The 21,475-nt window shown below is 43.1% G+C and overlaps 1 protein-coding gene across 4 annotated transcripts in view; it reads right to left on the reverse strand.

Moving 5' to 3' along the window:
* Window positions 1–3,488: 3,488 nt before the first annotated feature.
* LOC111175575 (argonaute RISC component 1) overlaps window positions 3,489–21,475 on the reverse strand; it is a 34,188-nt gene continuing 16,201 nt past the window's right edge. For 2 of the 4 annotated variants that reach the window (XM_030759969.2, XM_022575225.3), the window contains exons 12-19: window positions 19,096–19,280; window positions 13,658–13,817; window positions 13,382–13,472; window positions 12,090–12,284; window positions 9,763–9,897; window positions 9,048–9,149; window positions 8,520–8,719; window positions 3,489–8,281 (exon numbers count right to left, since the gene is read on the reverse strand). In XM_030759969.2, coding sequence (XP_030615829.1) covers window positions 8,173–8,281; window positions 8,520–8,719; window positions 9,048–9,149; window positions 9,763–9,897; window positions 12,090–12,284; window positions 13,382–13,472; window positions 13,658–13,817; window positions 19,096–19,280 — 1,177 coding nt within the window. In that variant the 3' untranslated portion in view covers window positions 3,489–8,172. The remainder of the gene's footprint in view (window positions 8,282–8,519; window positions 8,720–9,047; window positions 9,150–9,762; window positions 9,898–12,089; window positions 12,285–13,381; window positions 13,473–13,657; window positions 13,818–19,095; window positions 19,281–21,475) is intronic. The other 2 variants (XM_089896170.1, XM_089896178.1) reach the window with 1 other exon arrangement.

Raw genomic sequence — 21,475 nt, forward strand, 5'->3', positions numbered from 1 at the left:
CATGATTTGTCTTTCTAATCCACATGACTCATAGGATAACTTGTAATTAATCTAAGCCACTCATGATGGATGATCTCATTTGCTATGCCAATGACAGAATAGTGGGAAGATGACCCATTTCTAGCAAATGAGACGTTAAGCCAGATCTGCTGGGGCTTCCAGGGATTCCCTTTCTTTAAAATGAAACATTGGGAAAAATTAGTCCCTCTTCTGCTAGACTTTGTTCTGTCAGCATTTCCTTCCTGGAATTATAGCAGCCATCTTGGGATCCTGAGGTGAACTAGTATGAGGATAAAACAACACAAAGGATAGCAGAGCAAAAAGATTGCAAGAATCTGTTATGTTGATATTATCATTGAGCCAGTGAATTATCCAACCTTGGAGCCATATGAAATCAGGACTTCTTGTCATGTGATAGTTTCCTTATTTGAGCCAATTTACTTGGGTTTTGCTATTGCAATTGAAGGTAACTGATAAACTACTTCACACGAATGCTGTGAAGATACAACCAAATTATAATGGATACTGTACAGAACACCTAGCCAAGTACTTCAAAGTACCCAAAGTCCCTATTCCTTTTCCAGTTCACTTCCATTAACAACCCAAAAACCTGGCTAGGAGCTCCCACTGCCTCTTTTACAAGGCAAGTTCCTTGCCTTCAGAAGGTGGGGAAGGTCCCCAGAAAAGTTCCTCAAAATTTCTTTGTCCCAAAAAGACACTGCCAAGAGGACAGTGGTGAAGCTGCTGCAGTCTAGAATAAGAGGACAGTGTGTTCCTGCAGGGTAAGCCACGGTGGCCTAAAAAAATCTTGATACGGTATCCTGGGAAGGTAGTTGTGGTACTTAAATGGAGAGCTTCTAAATGCACCTCACCTCCAGCAAGTCCACTTTTCCAGCTCCTCAACACTGCTGCTTTAAAAGAGTGCTTCTGTCATGCTCTGTGCACTTTCTAAGCCTGCCAGGTTTCCTTAGCTTACAGCCAAAGGAAGAAATATCTTGAAAACTAGGAAGAAAAACGGAGAGCTAATTTCCCAATTCGATGCTTCTTTACATTCAAGCAGTACAGACAGTAGTCTGAGGATGGCCCAGGCTCAGAACTTGAAAATATTCTTCTTTTTGCACTATAACCCTTTCCTTTAGCCGCCAAACCCTAACTGCCATGTGATTCTGGGGTCTATTAAGCCAAGTGATACCCAACAAATACACAGCCTCATTCTACCCTAAAGGCACTTGACAGACAACAATGTGCTACAGTATACGGTGCCAACTGACAGGACAGAGGGAAGGCTGCTCAACCAATCCTGAAAAGGGATATCCAGGGGTGCTAGGACAAGCCTTAAATCAAACCTTGAGCTCTAGGACCAGATAAATCAGGCCTTGGGCTCCCACCATGTTTTTCTCTTGAGTAGCAACCAACAGCCAAATGCTGAAATCTTTTTAACATCATTCATTTATGGCAATGAAATTTATAACCAAAATGTGGTATAATGATTATCTTCCCATTCGCTCTGCTAAACACTTTCTGCTTCATTAACGGTCATAAATTTGTCTTGTTTCAACTGGGAAAAATCTCCTCCATGTTCCAGTTTGCTCTTCAAGTCCAACCAACCTCACTACTCCTTGCTGGTGAAAAGGAGCATGGGTCTGGCTGGCTTGCTTCCAAGCAAATCTGGCAGGGGTAGCCACAGGTTAGCAATTTGAACACTTGGCCTCCAGAGAAATGCTAGGCCCACTCTTGTACATACTAACTGCCACTGAAATTTCTCACTGGGCCCTGTGCCAGAATCCTTCTCTGTGCCATCTTCCCCCAATACACAGAAATAACAATAATCTAGGAGTACCAGGGAGGCATGCTGAACTTACATGCTTGACAACTGCACCAACAGTTTAAGGCACAAAATCATAGAACCTTGAAGCTGGGGTGAGAGTAAGAAAGGGTGATGATAATCTGGTTGTTTCTGCTTACCTGAAGATTCAGGAATACTGAGCCCATCCTGCAGACTCAGTATCACTTCTTGATTCTCCCCTCTGTACTCAAGAACCACAGATTTCTAGCTCATTTCTACTCACAAATATTGACACACACACACACACCCCCGCCCGATACACGCTATGGCCCTGAGATGATGAAAATGAATAGAATGTAGCTTCTGCTCCTAGAAGTTCACAGGCTCTGGGGAAAACAAGTCATGAGAGTAAATAGAGCAAGTTGCTAAGTGCTACTGAGTGCACTGGAACACCACCTATGACACTAGTTAGGAACAAAATTAGGTTTGTTTATTTTATTCTTTTACAAGCATCTCCTGAGGATAGGAGGAAGCTGGAAGTGGAAATGGTGCTGGTGGTTGTGGTGAACAACCTGGAAGTCCCAGTCTTAGCCTGGTTTAAGTTAGGTTTTCCAATGCTCATTTTCAAAAAATACTGGAGAATGACCATATACTTACGAGATCCCAGAGAAGACGGGGTGGAAGACAGCAAACTAAGTAGAAAAAAATAACCCTCCCCCTTCACTGCAGCAGTTTTCATGTTGTTAATCTTGTCTTTATTAAATCCTATTCCACTCTCTTGACTATTCTCCCATCTCATTAAAGCAGTCAAAAACATACAAGGTATCTATGTGTGATCTGTCATCTTAGGTTCTACTTCCTCTCCTCATCTCGTTTCCTACATTCGTACACTAGGTTTCTCTTGCTCTACTCTTTCTCTAAGCCATCTTGTTCATTCCTATGGTTTTAACTACCATCTATATGATTATGAATTCCATATCTATAACTACAGTTTTGCAGTCTTCCCTGAGCACCAAAACATAAATGTTTACTGGAAACCTTAACCTTGTTACCCCATGGGAACCTCAAAACTCAGTCTAAACAAGGCTAATTGTCTTTCTTCACAAAATGTACCACCTTCCTTCTATAGTCTTCCTTTCCCCCCAGTCTTGGCTAGAGGAATGTCCCAATATACTCACTTGCTCAAGAAGAGTGAACATTATTAGCCTCTACTCTCTTCCTGTTCCATCATCCATGGAGTCCTATTAATTCTATCTCCCCAAGTGTCTCTCCAATTTGCGCTTTCCTTTCTATCTTCATTGATACAGCCCTAGAGCCTTGTTCCAGTCCTCATAATCTCTCTAAATGGTACCAGAGAACCATCTGGCTACTGATATCCACAACCAAACTTTTTAAACTCCTTAAAGAGAGAAACACTGTTTTCCTCATTTTTGAATTGTGCCTGCTTACTCCCCTCATAATACTTCTAGACACAGTGCTTTCCATGTTTGTTGAATGAAGAATAAATGGAGGACCTGTGAAGTGATTACATACAATCTGCAGTTTCAACACTCCGGAATTTGTTTTACCCACTTTACTCCTTTAGAAAGTGATGGTTCTGCTCTTCTAACAATCTGTTATTCTAACGTAAAATCTATCAGAGATTATAATTAATCCCAACAGTTTGCTTTGCTAAGGAAAAAAAAAGAGAGAGAGTCCGCACTTTAGAAATAGAAGCCACTGTTGTCTTTATAAAACACAGAATTGTGCTGCTGCTGTTGCTTGCTTCAGAAGAAACTGTACATTACAGCTGCTGGGATAATTTTACAATGGACTGGACAAGGTACAGCTCAAAGCAGGACACAAACACAAGTCTCAAAGGGAAACAAATGCAAACAAGTACACAGCTGTGGGGCTCCAGGGACATTTCCCCAACCATGCTGGACTTGAGAGGGATAAAAAGTTTAGAAACTAAAGTGAAACCCAGAGTAGACACACACGCCCACCAGATGGCTGCTAAGTGCAACATCACACACCAATCAGGTTGGACTGTGTGCACAGGAAATTCATTTCATTTTTCCTTATTGCTACTACACCAGGGGGGTCAGTGCATTCGACATATTGTCTTTACTTGCACAATCCTTGGAGGGTTTCCTATTTTCCTTTTTAAAGAAGGAAATCTGCCTTCCCCACCTTATTGTTTTTTTGCTTTGTTTTCTTTTGTTTTGAGCCCATAACCTCCACTACCTTTCTTGGGCTCCCAAACAGCAGCCAGAGGTTCTAAGTCAGTAGGAGTAGAGTAAGGGGAGAGCACCAACCTAGCCTCTCTCCCTGTCCAGGGAGAAGGCAAGTCCTAATAAATGGGCGAAAAGAGAAAACCAGAGAATCCCTTCTCCCCAGTCTGCTTAGAAGGCCAAAGAGGAAAGAGTGCCCTGCATAACCCTGCCATGATCAGACTTTAAGAAGGAAGGCATCCCAGCTACCATCCTGGATTGGCCTACGCCCAGCAAATATAAATAAAAATAACTTCCCCCAATGTAATTTCCAAAACTGCATTTTAGTTAGAGACGTCTCTCTACCCTGAAGGGGAAGGAACTTTCATCCTTCTTTGTTACACATGATGCCAGGTCTAAAACACTGTCCCACCAGCCTTGCAGATACCCTATGGGCCAGCTAAGAAGTCACAGTGTCCCCCTGGCTGCCCATCTTGCTGGCCTCATTTACAGAATTCTGGACAAGAAAACTATCCAAGAACATCATTGCTGAGCCAAAAAGGAGGCTGCAGTGGAGCTACTGAGTAGGTGGGAGCTTCTTAGGGAGGTTTCACACTGTGAGGTACCTTCTTCAGCATTAATCTAAGCCTAAGTTTCCCACAACAACAGCCTTAGGCTTATCCCCAGCGGCCAGCAGTAGCACCTCAGCCCCAGTGAGTTAGGCTGGACTGGAAAAGTGATCAATGAGCAGCGCTCTCCTTTCCCAGATTTTAGCCAAATTCTCTCCATTCTCTTCTCATCCCGCTCTTCTTCCCCCATGTCTATCCCCTAACCCTTCAACACTGGATAACCAAGTAGGTCAACCCTAGGACATCCTCAGAAAAGGGAGGTCCCAGGTAGAGAGAAATGAAACCAGATCTAGAAAAAGCAATGAGAGAAACCAACTCCAAAGAGTGGACAGGTGTGGAAGTTGCCAGAAGCCCTCCTGATTTCATGCCAGTTGGGCAGGCCTTCTGCTATGCCCTCACGTAAGTTTGGGGGCAGTCCAGCCCACTGAGGACATCACTGGGCTTGGGAAGAAGATTCTTGGTCCTCTGCAGCCGAGGAGCTAAGCCTGACCTTGCCAGAGAACAGTGCGATCATTTTAGCCATGCAGAGAATTCATCATCACAAAGGCAGGCAGGCAGGGAGGCCAGCAAGCAAGCTGAGTGAACAGAAAATAAAATAAAAGAAGGCCAGGGAAAGAGAGAAGAGGAAAAGGAAGGTAAAAGAGTGGAACAAAGGGAGCAGGAGACTCCTCTAAGAGGATGAGGCTGGGGTCTCCCCAGAGCTTCTTCAGAGCCTAAGTAAGAAGCACCACTTGAACGAAATCAAAGAAAGCCAAAGCTTGTTGCCAACAACACTTCTAAATCTGCATGCACCACCTTTCAAACAAGAGTAATCCTCAAGGTCAAGGGTGTTTTTCAAGTTTCAAAGATAAAACGAAATAGAGAAAATCACAGCAAGATGTCATATTCTTGCCACTGCCCAAGCTGTTTCTTTTGCTTTTATTTCTTAAATGGCATGTACAATGCCAAAGGGCTAAAAAATGCATTTCAAGCCTCAGCTCAAAACCCAACTGGAGAGAGTGAGGCAAAGAGAGAAAAAGGGGGGAACACAAACTTGCTGTGGAGAGTAGGTGGCTGCCACCAGCTCTCAATGGACATTTGCAAAATGCTGGTGAATGACTGGACCCTCCAGGAATACTGCCCTGATCCCAGCCCCAAAACATACCCGAGAAGAGAACACTCAGAGCCCACTGTCCCAAGAGAACTCCCCTCCCCGAAGGGTGACTGAACACAAAACAGACAGTATATGAAGGCGATGGACAGGGCAGATGGAGTGTTGGCATCACTCTCCTTAGGCACTTGTGTAAGGAATGTAGGCTCTCCAGTGGGCTGCCTCCTCCCAGAGCCCTCCATTCTGCTCTCCAGCTGGGCTGTGCCCATGGGGCACCCCACACTGTAGCCAGCAGGAAAGAAGTAAAGGAAGAGTTACTCAACAGTCCTGATGCCTTCTCCATAATCAATGTTCGTGCTACGTTTTGTGAAGTTGCTGAACAAAGTAGCCAACCAGAACAGAACCTGGGATAGACTGTTTTGCATAGCAAATCTGGGTCTGTACAAAGGCTGCTGGGGAGGGGAAATGGTAGCTCTAACTTCATACGCCCATATTCAGACCGGCCTTCCTCTGGCTGGCCTCCAAGCCTGAGCTAGGTCTAAAGTGTCATGGCTTCATCACCAGATTGGGGCAAGCCCAAGCCCAGGCTCCTCAAAAAGAGGAATTTCCACACTGAAGCTGCAACTCCTCATCCCAAGCAGTGGGACAGGAAAAAATGAACAGTCAAGAAATGAGGAAGCCTTGCTTCAAGGCCAACAGGCCCCAAGCTAGAACCCCCTACTTTTCCAGTTCTGCAACACAGCCAAACCCCATCTCTACCCAGGAAGACAGGAAAAAATTAAAAAAAAAAGCCCATGCCACCCACTCACATGCCCTAGTGGGAAATCAGGAAAAATTCATTTGTGTAAACAGAAGCAAAAGGGAGCAGCAAAATTCCCCAGCCTATCCACAGGACACACTGAAATCTGGGATAAGCCAAAGTGTCAGAGGACAGTCCAGAGGAAGGGAAGATGCACTTGCAGAAAAGAGTGCAGGGCAGTGCAGAAGGGGTGCCTGCGGCAAGAGAAAGATATTATCTGCACAGAGGAGGGGTGGAGACTGAGCCCCACCTTGGGGAGATAACCACCCCCTACAGAGCCAGGCCAAAGAACAAGTCAGGTACATAGTTCCTTCTGACGGCTCAATGTTTCTGGGATGTAAACTCACTGGGCATGGGAGGGATTTCCAGATTTTGGCAATAGACTCAAGTTATGGTATAAAAATAACATTTAGTTTTTGCTTTTTTTTTTTTTTTCTTATTTTAGACCTAAGGATCGTTTGTTAAAAGACACCCCAGTTAAAAAATATTGAAACATAAACAGACTTGACCATCAGGGAAAAAAAAAGAAGCCAAGAGTGAGAAATGCTATGAAAGTAACTCCAGACCCAGGCAGGTGGGGAGGAAGCGGGGACGGGAAGAAAGGAGACGTAAGTGGAAAGGCCAGAGGCCAGTCACCTCAGCAGCTCTGAGAGACTTGTCATGTCTGAAAGTGCAAATGTCAATGGATTTTAACCATCTTGAGGTGGCGATCTTTTTAAAAGCTCAATGAATATGGAAGTCAACTCCTTCAAATGCAAAATAGCTGGCGCTCTGGCTGGAGGCTTCTTGGGTTAGGGGTATTTCATCCCCACCTACCTCCTCTCCCACCCCCACCCCGCCCCCACCCCCCCAAAAATAGGTACAAAAGGTTGCAGTTCTGCAGCATTACCGTTACAGGGAAGGCACTGGTTACCCACCAGCAGGCGGAAGGAAGACAGGGTCGTGTCACTTCAGAGCTAAGTGCCATAGTGCCTTAAGTCTTACTAGGGGCTGGATGTCTGTCAGGGAGAAGGTGTAAGGTGGGGTAGAAAAGGTGGAGAAAGAGGAATAAGGGAAAGAGGAGTGGCAGCTGGGGGAGGGGCAACCAAACCATTAGCATTAAAAATCTTCCTACAAGCTGGATTCTCAACCCATTAAAACATCTAGTATCCTAAAATATTGATCTGCATCTGGTTTCGTTTTTCTTCTTAAACAAATCTAGACCTTTTCTGATTAAGGCTCCTAAAAAATCCTTCCCTCCTCCCACCCACTTTTCAAGCCCCTCACTTTCCCATCTAAAGTATCAAACCCAAACCTACCAGCTTTTGTCTGCAGGGCTGCAGGGCCGACCTTACCAAGCTGTCAGGCATGAGTCTTTAGCACTGTGAGTCACATGCGACATCTGTGTGTATGGTGGGCACCGGGGCTGCCTCTCTTGGTCCAGTGGAGTCAGGGCCAGATGTGACAAGATGGGGTGAGGGGTGGAGGGCATGAGGTGAATATCAGAGATTTCTGGCTGGTGGTCTGGCTTACTGGCCCTGTTCCCCACCCTTTCGCCCCCTCTGTAGAGGAAACAAGGCCTTCTGCATTCCTCCCTGCCCCACCTCCCTCCTCCCTGCTTCCTCTGGATTTGGGCGGCACAGCTCTTGGGGCTTGGAAAGCTTTCTTCTATCCAGTGAGGTAACAGCGTTCTGCCTTCAAGCGAAGTACATGGTGCGCAGAGTATCCTGGTGAACCTGCACGGCTTTGGCCAGGGCCTGGGGGTCCCGCCCATTGCTCTGCCCCGATATGTGGCTCCCCTCTCCACTGAAAAGGAAAAATGAAAGAAGTCCTTCCTGGTGAACTGAGTTGCTAATTCCTTCCCCCACCCCTAGGATGCCAATTCCCATAACAATTTAAGAGAAAACCCCAACCCAGATTTGGGCTGACGAGCCCAAGGACATCAAATCGGACAATACTCATTTCCTACTACCCAAGGAAAATTGAGAGGGTCTGGTACCAGAGGCTGAAGCAAAAAGGAAGCCAGCCTGATCCCAGGCCTCACCTGTCATGCTCCTTGTCCACTAGGTGGTATCGTGCCCGGAAAGCCACCAAGCGGGCATAGTAGGCAGGTGCTGGAATTGAGACGGAGCGTGTGCATCGTACGTAAGTGTGGCACAGCTGGTACGTCAAGATCTGGAGCTCATCCGCTGTGAAACGGTTGTCATCCCAAAGGACATAGTAATGGGATGGTCGGCTGGTGCCCTGGGAAGATAGGAAGGTGAGGGGCCCCAGGTTGGGCAGAGGGGATGGTTGATGATAAGGAACAGGCTCAATATTAAGAGTATGGCTGGGTTGGAAGACCCACCCATGAAAAGGCAGACACAAAGCCACCTATGTCATAAAGCACTCATCTTATGGGCAACCTGCCTAAGACGTTCAAAGTGCACTCATGTTCAAGTGCGCGAAGGGCTTATTAACAGAACAATCCTGATTTGAATGCCACTCAGTGAGGAATGATATATTCTAGAGGCAGTGGGAATAATCAACTAATCTTTGACCCATTGGAAACCCCAGGACATAGCCCAGCTACCTGGATGCCTGCGTGGCTGCACAGATAGAAGTCAAACTCAAATGGGTGGGTGATGTTGGTGTCCACAGTGGTCCCAGCTGGGATGTTACCACTCTTCCCAATCTGTATAGAGACAAAGACAACCGAGATCCCAAGACCTGCATGACCCTAACTAGGGCCCCGACTCAATTCTAATCTGATTCCATCAGAATCCCAAGAGTAAAGTAGAAGCTGCTATTCCCAGAGGGTACTGGGAATTGAAATAATAGGCTTCTAAAGTCACACAGACCTGTGTTTAAGTGCTGCTTTCACCATTTATTAGCTGCGTGATCTTAGCAAGTCATTTAACCTTTCTGAGGCTAAACTGGAGATAATAACAGTACCTACCTCACAGGGCTGCTGTGAGGAAGACGCCTTGTACAGTGTCTGGCACATAGGAGAAGTTCAATAAATGGAAGTTCCCTTTCCCTTCTCTGGGAGCTGGTCTATATATGGGGTCTATAGGCCAGGGAGCTAGGAGGAGGGAGATGAAGTATAAGGGAAGGAGGGGAGAAGGGGGAAACAAAGGGAAGGAAGCAGCAGAGGAAGGACCACAAGAGCTAAGGGGAAGAAAGGGACCAGGGAAGATGGACAGGCCAAGGACTAAAACCCCAGATTTTATTTCAAGGGCTTCTTCCATATTAAGAGAAAGGAGACAAGATAAGGGTATGGGTGGCTTCCTCAATCCCTCACTCACTCGCTCATTCTTGTCAGCACAAAAAAGGCGGGTGTGATGGCGTTTCTGCACCACAATATAAGTGATCCCGGGCTGGTAGTCCTTTTCCAGTTTGATGCAGGCATCACGAATGGCCAGCAGCTCATAGTGGAGGATCTAGGCACAGGGTGAGGAGGGAGACAAAGAGACATACAGCTCCTCTTGAGTTCACGCATCTTTCTGAACTAAGGGGTTGCCACTTGTAATACGGCTTTTTGTTCAGCCTCTCTTTATAAGCTGACACCCAACCATTAGAGATGATAAGCCCTTCCTACCAAAATCAGCCTTATACAGGCATACCTCGGAGATATTGTGGGTTCAGTTCCAGATCACTACAATAAAGTAAGTCACATGAATTTTTTGGTTTCCCAGTGCATATAAAAGTTATGCTTACACTATGCTATAGTCTATTAAGTGTGCAGTAGCAGTATGTCTAAAAAAAAAAAAAAGTATATACCTTAATTAAAAAATACTTTATGGCTAAAAATTGCTAACTATCACCTGAGCCAGTGAGTCGTAGTAGTAACATCAAAGATCACTGTTCACAGATCACCATAACAAATATAATAATAATGAAAAAGTTTGAAATATTGCAAGAATTATCAAAATGTGACACAGAGCCATGAAGTTTTAGCAAATGCTGTTGGAAAAATAGTGCCGACAGACTTGCTGGACGCAGGCTTGCCACAAACCTTCAATTTGTAAAAAATGCAGTATCTGCAAAGCACAATAAAGCGAAGTGCAATAAAACGAGGTATGCCTGTAGACAGCTCACCTGACATGTTCCCATAAAGCCTAGCTGGGAGGCTTAGTATCAGCAGAGAGCACTCACCTGGTTCCTATGTATAATTAGACCTAACATCAAGACACAGAACCAAGATTCAGAGAGAAATCACAATGCCCAAAGTAAGGCTGAATTTAGGATCAGAAGGAAAATGGAAGTTACCCATGAGCTCTAAGAGCAGACAGGATTGGGACCACCATAGAAGACTAGACACATAGTTCAGAAATGGGTGTAGAGGGACTAGATAAATTCAGTCCTGAAAAAAAGCAGTGTTATACAAAAATGGACTAGCTCAAGAAGCCACAGGTGAAAAACCATAGTCAGTAGTTGCCTTGTGGCCTTGGATGTCAGGTATAGGGAGTAAAAACTGTATGGCAGAAGTAAATACAATTTAGAATCAATTAGAACTAGGTTTAAACCCAAGCTTTATCTAATTTTATTACCTTGAGCAAGTTACTTAACCCCTTTAAGTCTCATTTTCTCCACACTGACTAAAGTTACTAATAAGATCAGCCTCACAAAACTGTTGTGAAGACTAAGACAAATAATTAAGTAAAAACACAAAAAACCTAGTAGTGGCTTAATAACTGCTGACTGCTTTGCTTATTAAGCAGTTTGAATTTTAACCCCAGGCTATGTGAGGTCACTAGACATCTCTAAACACAGACATGTTATGATAAATGCATCTGGCATTTTAGGAAACACTGTATGACTTGGAGGAAATTGAGCATAATGGTTAAGAGCATGAACTTTGGAATCTAACCAATTTGTTTGAATCCCAGCTCTACCACTTATTAGCCTGGATGACACTGAAGAAATCATTTAACATTTTCAAGCCTCAGTTTCATCATCTATCAAGTGGAATAATAATTATTTCATAGGGTTATTGTAAGCATTAAATAGAATACATACAAAGTGCTTAGCTCAGTTTACGGCACATAAGAGGTACCCAATAAATGGTAGTTATATTACTATGTATTAAATGGTAGTCAAGGAGACCAGTTCAGTACACTAATCTAAACAACAGAATACGAAGGCTTAGCAGGGAGAAAGAATAGGAGGAACATCGTGAAGGTCAATAGCAGTGATTCTCAAAGTGTGGTCTCCAGACCAGCAGCATCACCTAAGAGCCTGTCAGAACTACAAATTTTAGGGCCCCATCCTAGATTCACTGAAGCAGAAATTCTAAGGGTAGACCTCTGCAAACTACTTTAATAAGCTCTCCAAAAGATTGTGATGGATGCTAAAGTTTGAGAACCACTGGTCTAAAGTATCAGTCTTCAACATGGACCAACTAGTAAATAGGCACTGAGGGTCTTTTATTACAAGAAGAAAGGTCTATCAGTGATTGTAGACGCCATCTCTCAATTGTGATCTCTGCTTCCAAGAGTACTCCATTTAGCAAACCTCCCTAAGTAGTAGCACCTCCCAGTGTCAATAGCTCAGAAAAGACAGCAGTACTCTCTGCTACCATCAGGCCCCCCGGCCTCAATGTGAGGTTTTCTTGACCTATTGTGGGCCCTACCTGGGGGAGCTGGCCTTCAGGAACCCCATCTCGGTAGAAGATGATGCGGGTAGGCTTGAAGCGGGTGGACTTGTAGAACTGGATGAGCAGCTCCCGTACCATGTAGGATAAGTCTTCAATGATCTCCTGCCGAGGTCGCTGCACCCGCACAGTAGCACAGTAACGGCTGGGGTGGGCATCCATACTGCCTACCACCTGATAACCAAAGAGGCAGGATCAGCTCCCAGAACCTCCACCCTCCCAACACTGTTAGGTTCTGGGCTTGGGAAAAGGCCACTTAGCAAAACAACTATGCAACTGAATGAGGTTTTTTGGATTCAGTAAGCCCTGGTTCAATCTCTGTTCTATCACACATGTGGAAGTTACTTAATCCACGTGATCTTCTTGTTCCTCCTCTGAAATGGAGATAAGAATACCACCTACTTGCAGTGCTGTTGTAGCACATATAAGTCATCTTGTACAGGGCCTAACACACAGTAGGTACTTGATAAGTTTGATTTCCCTACTCCTTGCAGAGGGGCATGTGAAGGTTTGGCACTACTAGCTCAAAGAGTGACCTCATTCAAAAACAAGTTTATCTTTTTTTTTCAATTCAAGTGCTAATCTACGCTAGGAACCACAGTGAAGAGTGTTCTTGTGGGTGGTGGGAATAACATCATTTTCTAAGGGGACAATAGCCAAAGCCTACTAGGATGGATGGCCACAAGGAAATTAAAGATAAGCATAGTATAGGGTTCCCCACATTTACTGAGATAGGCCCAGTCTGCCTAGAGAAACTTGAGGGTTGAAGAAAGAGAAGTGGGAAAGAAGGCCTGGTCCCTTTAGCCAATTCAGAAGCCCCTATGAGACAGGGAGCAAAGATGTCAGGAGAGGGATTGGAGAGCTATCTAATCTACTAGGTGGATCAGGGGTAGGGATGGGGAAGAGTAAAGGACAATCGCAGCAACTAAGTAACTCCCTCAAAAGGGATTTCAGAGAAGAGATATGTTCGTATTCTAAAAGTGGGCACAGAGAGAGAGAGGGAAACTCGAACACAGAACAAAAGTGATGGAGACAGGGCCAAGTCTCTGGCCACAGCCTACACTCTCACTGCTCTCTCTCTGAAAAGAAAATGCCATGCAGAGTTAGTTTTATTAAGAAACCAAGGGAGTGGTTAATGGGGATGATCAGCTGAAATAAAAAGATCTTGTGAAGGGTCAAGCACCAGAGCTAAGGGAAGGAAATCATGTGTAGTCTTGGGGGCCCAGAGCTAAGAGAAGAACCTTATGAGGAAGTTGGAAAGTAACACTCACTGCTGTGATAGAAGGTTTTTTCCCATCCCCTGCTGGGGGGTGTGTAACATCTGCTCCCAGGAATATCACTGGTTGTTGAAAGACAGCAGAGCTAAACAAGGAAGAGAAAACAAATGGTGAGGAGTTGGGTCTTCTCTTCCTGGCACCATCTAGCACCCACTTTGGTCCTCTCTCCCTTGTGTGTGAGTCACTTGGCCTGGACAGGGTCCTATCTTTTCATCAATCACCAGTATGGTACCTTACTTGACAAGGGCAAGTGGGCAATAGAGTTCATACCGTTGGTGTGGAACTAGGATGTTGTTAATGCCACCAAGTTTGACATTGATCTTCAGGCAAAGGTTGGACAGAGTCTGAGGCGAGGTCTTGACCACATTCTTCACTTGCACACACTGTGTAGCCATTCCCAAGAGTGTATCTCCAACACGTTTCACTTCAGCTATGAGCAGGGAGAGAGCTGATTAGTGCATTCAACTAATATTTACTGAATGCCTCCTAGATGCCACGAAGTATATGAGGTGCTAGGGAACACAACGAGGACCAGAAACACACAGGGTCCCTACTCTTATAGTGCTTACTATCCAGTGGCTAATTTTAAAAATCATGAAAAGTATAACAATGATAAAATGCTACAACAGAAAACTCCATGGAGCTGTGAGAGCATATAACGTGGGGGTAATAACCTAGTCAGGAAAGGATTCTTGAGTAAGTAATGAGTGAACTGAAATCTAAAGGTAGAAGAGAGCTTAGAAGGGAGAGGGAATATGGGAAGAGGATTCCAGGCAGAGGGAAGAGCGTGCAAAAATGTACGCTGATAGGAGAAAGCAACATACATTTGAGAAGCTGAAAGGCCAAAGTAACTACAAAGGAGAATAAAAAGGAACCACAGTGTGAGAGGAAGAATGTGGTCATTAGACCAATCTAGGGAAATGAGGGTAGCTTAAGAAGGCAGCTGTCAAGATGGAAAGAAACAGATTCAAGAGACTATATACGTAAGGGAAAATAATTTTTATGGATAACCTCTGAGTTTCTAGATTTTTATAATAGAACAGATAGCTCATAAGTTCTTTTTGAGACATTTTGAGTTTGAAGTGTTTTTTGGTCATCCCAGTGAGGATATCCATCACACAACTGAGTATAGTAGTTGGAAGCTCAGGAGTAGTCTGAAATGGAGATGTAAATTTATGAGATATTTAGGTACAGGCAGTAATTGAAAACATGATCTTGAGATCACCAAGGAAGAGAACAGAATGAAAGGAGAAGAGGGCTTAGACCTGTATCTCTGAACTCACAATACTTGCAGAACAGGAAGAAGATGAGTCTGCAAAGGACAAAAATTCAGAGAACCAAGAGAAAGATCAAGACAGTATTATATCATGAATGCCAGGGAAGAAAGAGTGTTTCAAGAAGGAGCAAGTGTTCAACTAAGTCAAATGCTGCTAAGAGACTGGTAAAATGAGGACCAGAATTTTGTGATAGCGAGGCAAAAATTAATGTATAGAGGCAAAAACTGTTTTTGGTAATACAAAGTACCAAGGAGGAGATGTAGGATCAATGAACGGTATGATATGTTTTCAATGGGAGAGATTTGAGAATGTTTAAAAAGCTAAAGGGATCATTTCTACTTCTAAGAGATAAAGTTAGAGGCAAACCAGTGTCTCTGCACATAACATTCAGAAAAGCCAAATAAAATATAGAAATCATCTTTTTGTAGGCAGTAGAGAAGTGCTAAGACAACAAGAACTGGAAGGGTTAACACTGCAGAGAGGGAGAGAATCTCACAGAGGTGAGCCATCTGCTGCAGCTGCTTTTGCCCTGGGTACATGTGCTGATTCTAGGTGTGGGCAGCAGGCTGAGATTCTAGGCTTTGCACCAAAAGAGGAACCACTGCCAAGGGACAGAGAAAGCAACAGTTTCTGGCGAACACAGGCTAGTTCTAAACGTGAAAGGTTAAAAAAAAACATTTAAAAGAAAACACAGACTAGTATCTTCATGACCTTGGGATTTCCTAAACAGGACTCAGAAAGTACTAGGCATAAAGGAAAAATATTGACAAATAGGACTACATTAAAATTTTAAATTTCTGTTCAACAAAAGAACCCATTAAGAAAGTAAAAAGGCAAGCCACAGATATGTATAATACATATAAATTTAAATAAAGGAATTATAAAGAACATCTATAAATCAATAAGAGAAAGGTAGTGAAGCCAGCAACAAAAGGAAAAGACTTGAGCAGGAACTTCTCAAAAGAGGCTCGTGAAACAGCCAATAGAAATATAAAAAGATACTCAACTTTATCAATCACCGGAGAATTCAAATTAAAAGCAAAATGCAGTATAACTAAACACCCATAAGAACGGCTAAAATGAAAGCGACAATACCAAGTTTGGTAAGGATATAAATAACTACTACTCTCCTTTGCTGCTGGTGGAAGTATACATTTGTACACTTAAAATCCCTCCTAGTTACACACCCAATAGAAATGGGCATATATGTTCAAAGGACATGTACAAGAATGTTCAATGAAGCATTATTTATAATAGTAAAAACTGGAACCAACCCAAATATGTCCATTAACAGTAGAATGTATAAATACATGTAAATTGTGTTATTATCATATAATGGAAAAACTGCAGCAAACTACAACTAAACAAACACGGATAAATCTTACAAACATAATGTTGAGTGAAAGAAGCCAGACACAAAAAAAGGTACATGGTATATGACTCCATTTATATAAAGTTCAAAGACAGTCAAAACTAATCTATGGTGTTAGAAGCCAAAATAATAGTGGTTAACACTGATGGGGAGTTGTAGTGACTGGTAGCCTGGGATTGTGGTAATGTTCTACTATCAGAACTAGGTACTGGTTACCTTGCTAAGACATTTTGTGAGAATTAATTGACTGAACACAAAAGATCTCTATATGTATACTGTACTTCAATAAAAAGTTTACATTAAAAAAATTGTACCAGTTTAGTGGAGAGGAAGGAGTTAAAAATACTAAGAACAGTGTGAGGTATGGTAGCAGATTAGAACGGGACAAATGTGACACTATCCTTTTACACTCTCAGGGCAATCACAGTGCATGTGGACCTTGCTTTGACCATCACTTGACCTACCAGGAAGGAGGATGAAGGATCTTTAAAAGAATCTGACTGTTCCTCTTATCTGCAGGCTTAATTCCTAGGCAGTGCCCCCATTACCTAAGTGGTATTCAATATAATCAAAGAACAGCATGTAAGTGGAAGAAACCCAAGGTCCTAATCAAGGTATGAGACTGGAGAGAGGTATAACATGACTGAGCCCAGGGAAGGGAAAATCTTCTGAGTAAGCACTGACTTCTCCAAGCATGCCGCACTATACTCCACATGCAGGCCAAAAACACTAGATTCTCCCTTTATGGAGGAAACCAGAAACATGGATAATTACTCAAGGCAGTTCTCCTAAAAAGCATCCGATAAATCAATAAGAAAAAGGTAGTGAAGCCAATGAAAAAAGGAAAAGACTTGAGCAGGCACTTCTCAAAAGAGGCTAGTGAAACAGCCAATAGAAATATAAAAAGACACTCCACTTTATCAATCACAAGGGACACCAATTTATTGCCCAAGAGAGACATGGACTTGAGGTGAACCAACTTCCATAAGTATTGAGTATCATGTGAGCGGAAGGCTCTACCTCGGGTATATATGTGCAGAGGGAAGAAGATTTCAGAGCAGAATCAGATCCACTCCATGCTCAAAACAATATCAAGCAAGACCGTAACTGATCAGCAGCCTGATACAATTTCTAGAGGAATCCAAAAAGAGACGAGTTAATCCTGTAGGTAGGATGACAAGAGAAAGCTTCCGGGAATAAGTACATTTAAACTAGGACTTGAAGGATAGAGAATTTTAAGGGCAAGGTGGAGGATAAAAAGAGTACTTAAATATTCTAGGCAAAGGCAAATGATGTAAGCAAAACCAGAGACTAGACAGCAGAGACAAGGAATGAGCATTTAGAGCATCTACTATGTCACAGGCACCGTGTTAGACGCTGCATTTTATATAATTAATTAATGAGGCTGAGAAAGGTTAGATAATTTGCCTAAGACAGTAATCTGGCATAGCCAGGATTAAAATCCAGTTCTATCTAATTCCAGACAAGTCATCTTTCTGGTATGTGTGGCAAAGGGAACAGTACCTGAAGCTGAAAAGGTTAAACTAAGATCAGGGCCCTAAAAAACTTTTATTTTGTGAATGGGGGCTAATGAAGGTTTTGGGGGTTTTTTTGAGAGTACAATCACAAAAAGTCTCATCCAGTAACCTATACAAGAAAGATTTAAGAAGAAATGTTAGAACTAAATTGAGAAGAGTGGGTGGAGAGCAGGGAATACACCTTAATACTGTAAAAAAGAGCATTAGAGGTGAGGCAAAGAGAAGACAGACTGTTCCCAAAGTCTGGATGAAGGTACCCAGAAGCAACTGTGATGCCAACACATAAGAGAAAAGTAAAGAGAAGGGCTTACTGGTAGACAGAGGAGACAAGCTAGTAAAGAAATGGTTCACCAAAACACTTTGTAAGAGCAGAGAGCACATACCAATGTATTCAGGATCTAGCGGTGTTTCTTTTCACACACAGTAGGTGATCAATAAACTCTTGTGGAAAGGAGATAGGTCAAAGGGAGAGATCGGAACTGCAGAGAGGTCAAGGGTGGAATCAAGATTTTAATAATACAATATAACATACAGTAACAATAGCTGGTGACTGAAACAACTGAAATGGATGAGAATTTCACTAGAATGAAAAGGCAGAGAGGGCAGAGTACAGAAATCTGGAAAATGCCAGGCATTCCTGGTAATGACAAAAACAATTAAGGAGAGACAGGAGAAAATATCAAGAAGTCAAGAGGAGAAAGGTCATTGGTGACCCTCTGCAGAGGAGGTTTAGGAGAATGGCAGAGGTAAAATAAATGAAAAAGGCTAAGGAGTAAGTGGCTGGTGAGGAAGTGGGGGTAGAAAATGTAGAGAACTCATTTAAAAACGTTGATGAAGAAAAACAAAAAAATAGGAAGAAAAAAGCTCAAGGAGATGGCATGACTGTGGTAATGTGCTCTAGGGTGGGGAATCTAAAGATGTTTGAGGGTTCAAGGGTCCCAAAGGTAAAAGGAAGGAATAGAAACAAGAGCACACGTGGGTTGAGTAAGATAAAAGGAGAGACACCTCTTCCTTTGAAGAGGAGACGTGGAGAAGGAAAAAAAGAGTAAGAGAAGAGCACTGAGTCAGAGATGTATATAGTCATTCTCATTCTTAAAAGAGAGGAAAAGAGAGGGAAAGCTTCTCAAAAAGTCTCCATCATTCCCAGCAGTGGAACACCAACAGAACCACCACAAATTCTGCTTGGGTGTGCTGCCCTATGTCTTGACAGACAATGCACTCCTGAGAATAGGAATCTGGACTGACCCATCTCTGTATCCAGCTCAGCTTAGCCTGGCATACACACCAGCACACAGAGGACCCCAGTAAATGTTACTGGGAAGGACTGTGAGCAGGTAAACAGGACCAGAGATGACTAACTGGCTCATACAGTCTAATATTTCTCCTCTAAGAAGAACACTGACACTAAGGAACAGCTCTGGCTAGAGCCAAGAATCCACACTGAGTCGTCCCTAGGATCTTCCAGGGAGCTACCCTGAGAGGAGTCCTATCACCGTAATCACTGTCCCAACAGAACTGTACCATACACTGGCGTCTTCCCTGGCAGGATGACGATAATGAGCTGCAGCCCTGAGTAGGTGTTCTTGAGATGCCGGAACATGGGCTCCACGCTGTCTGCCCCCTGCGCATATTTGCAGAAGCAAGGCTGGCCCTGGATGGGCATCCCTGCATCCTTGGAAATCTTCCGCAGCTGGTCTGTGAAGTTCCTGCAGCACAAGTATGGTCATGACAGGAGGCAGGTAAGTCCCACTTTAATACCTCTAACCAAATGCCTCCATCTTAGGTGCCTAGCACTACGACAGGCACTGACAGATTATAAGATGAATGAGACATCATCACATCTAGTGTAAAAAGCACATTTACAGTTGGATAGGACAAGACAGAGCTTGCCAAGTGTTCAATGGTATGAGCAGAGAGCTGAGGGAGCCCAGAGAAGGGATCTGTGGGAATTCTCAAAGTCCCCCATGTTGTCCCATTCAAGCAGCTGGTTCCTATGTTTCAAGTCTACAGCAATAGGAAGATGCCCAAGAGGAAGGCCTCTTGGCTCAAATTAAAATAAATAAGGTTCCAACAGTGATCAGAGCACAGGAGATGCTCAGAAAAAAATGAGCTCCCTCCTCCCCTACTGGTTCTTTGAAGCCTGAGGGCAAATAATTAAACAAGCTTCTTTCTTTTGGCTTTAGAGCTTTACCCTAGGAAAGGAAGACAAAGCTGGAAGAGAGGGTTCACATGCAACAGATTAAAAAAAAAAATCGAGCTACATAAATATAATGACAGACTGAAAGGAGCAGCAGGAAATTCAATTGTGAAAGTCCTGCATTTAGATTAAAAGCAACAAGGTACAAATAGAGAATAAAAGCAATCGTTTAGGGGATGTTATTATATAGCATATAAATATCAGTAAGATGGATTTAAAAGCCTATACAGTGAGGAAATAAATTTTTTACTTATTAGTTGAAAAGAAAAAAAACCTGTAAGATTAATATAGTACAGCACTGTTGTATAAAATTTTAAATCACTTATATACATATAGGTATATAAAATACATAAATTGGGTAGGAAGGTTGTAATAATTCATGACAGTGACTGCATCAGAAAGGAGGAACGGGACTAGAATGGAGAAAATAAAGGAATGTCAAATTTATCTTTAATATTTTATTTACTTTTTAAAAAGGATAAAATAAATATGACAATACTCTGGATGATGGACACATGGATGTTTTCCATATTATTCTAATTTTAAAAATTCTTTCAAATAAACATTAGAATAAAAAATATAACCTATTATTTCATGTAAATAAGAGCCAGGGCTCTGATGGACAACCTAACAGTGTTTCTTCCATTTCTCTGCTTTGTATACAACTACAGTATAGCTATTTAAAAAGCCAAGGTGTTACCAGATTCCATCAATAAGTGGGTCTCTACTTCAAGGAAAGTGGTTTTCCCTATCTTCTATTACCAGATCACACTTGGGATATTATGTCCAGTGCTGGGGGCCACAAAGTGTTTAGAGAACTCTAGGATGGAGAAAGTCTTAAAATCCTGTCCTAAAAGTGATACAGCTGAGGTAACGGCTTCTTTAGCCAGAAGAAAATTCTGAGGGTTGACCCTAGGACTCCCTTATACCTCCCCAATTACCAATTTCTCCACCTCATCTCTTCCCCTTTTGTCTCAGTGGAAAGGATGGCTTTTCCTGTGCTTTGGATCCCATTCCCTCATACACATGTAGGAACTTTGTTCTATTTCCTTTCTAGTTTCTCTGGGTTCTATTTTCAGCCTCTGTTCACTATGCACATTCTCCCTGGACAATCTCATCCACTGCCACAGCCGAAAACTCTCAAATCTTAATCTTTAGCCCAGAACCATACATGCAACTGAGTACCCTGACCCAGGTGTACAAGTCGCATTTTTACTCCCTGAATCTAGGGATCACTGCAAGAAGGGGCTGTCTGATGAACTGACTCCTTCCAACTCTGAGATTCTAGGTTTATCAGTTTCTGTACCCCAAAATATCCAAAACAACAAATTGCTTCTCAAAAGAGTGGGACAGGGGAAGGACACGGGAATGAGAGAGAAACACACCAAGAGTGGAGCTACCAACAATGTGACACAAAGGCACAGCGCTGAGAGCCTTTCTAATATTGGTTAAGGACCAGCCCTCCAAAGCCTGGCCAAGGCTAAGAGCAGCCTGGCTTAAATGGGGCTAAAATCCCAAGAACCCAGGAAAGGAGACAAGAGGAACACATTTAAGAGAAACTATAATTGTGTGGAAGTAGTTATATATCTGTGAGGGGAGAAGGAGGGCCAGAGTCTCCATATTCATCAGGGGCTGCTGTAACTAATTCTTATGAAAATCCCAAGGCCAGCTGAACCCACCAGGGCACACATCTCTACTAATCCT

This window comes from Delphinapterus leucas, chromosome 1 (assembly GCF_059928025.1).
Source record: "Delphinapterus leucas isolate spDelLeu-1000000601 "Yukka" chromosome 1, BTC_Dleu_Yukka2, whole genome shotgun sequence".
Taxonomy (NCBI): domain Eukaryota; kingdom Metazoa; phylum Chordata; class Mammalia; order Artiodactyla; family Monodontidae; genus Delphinapterus; species Delphinapterus leucas.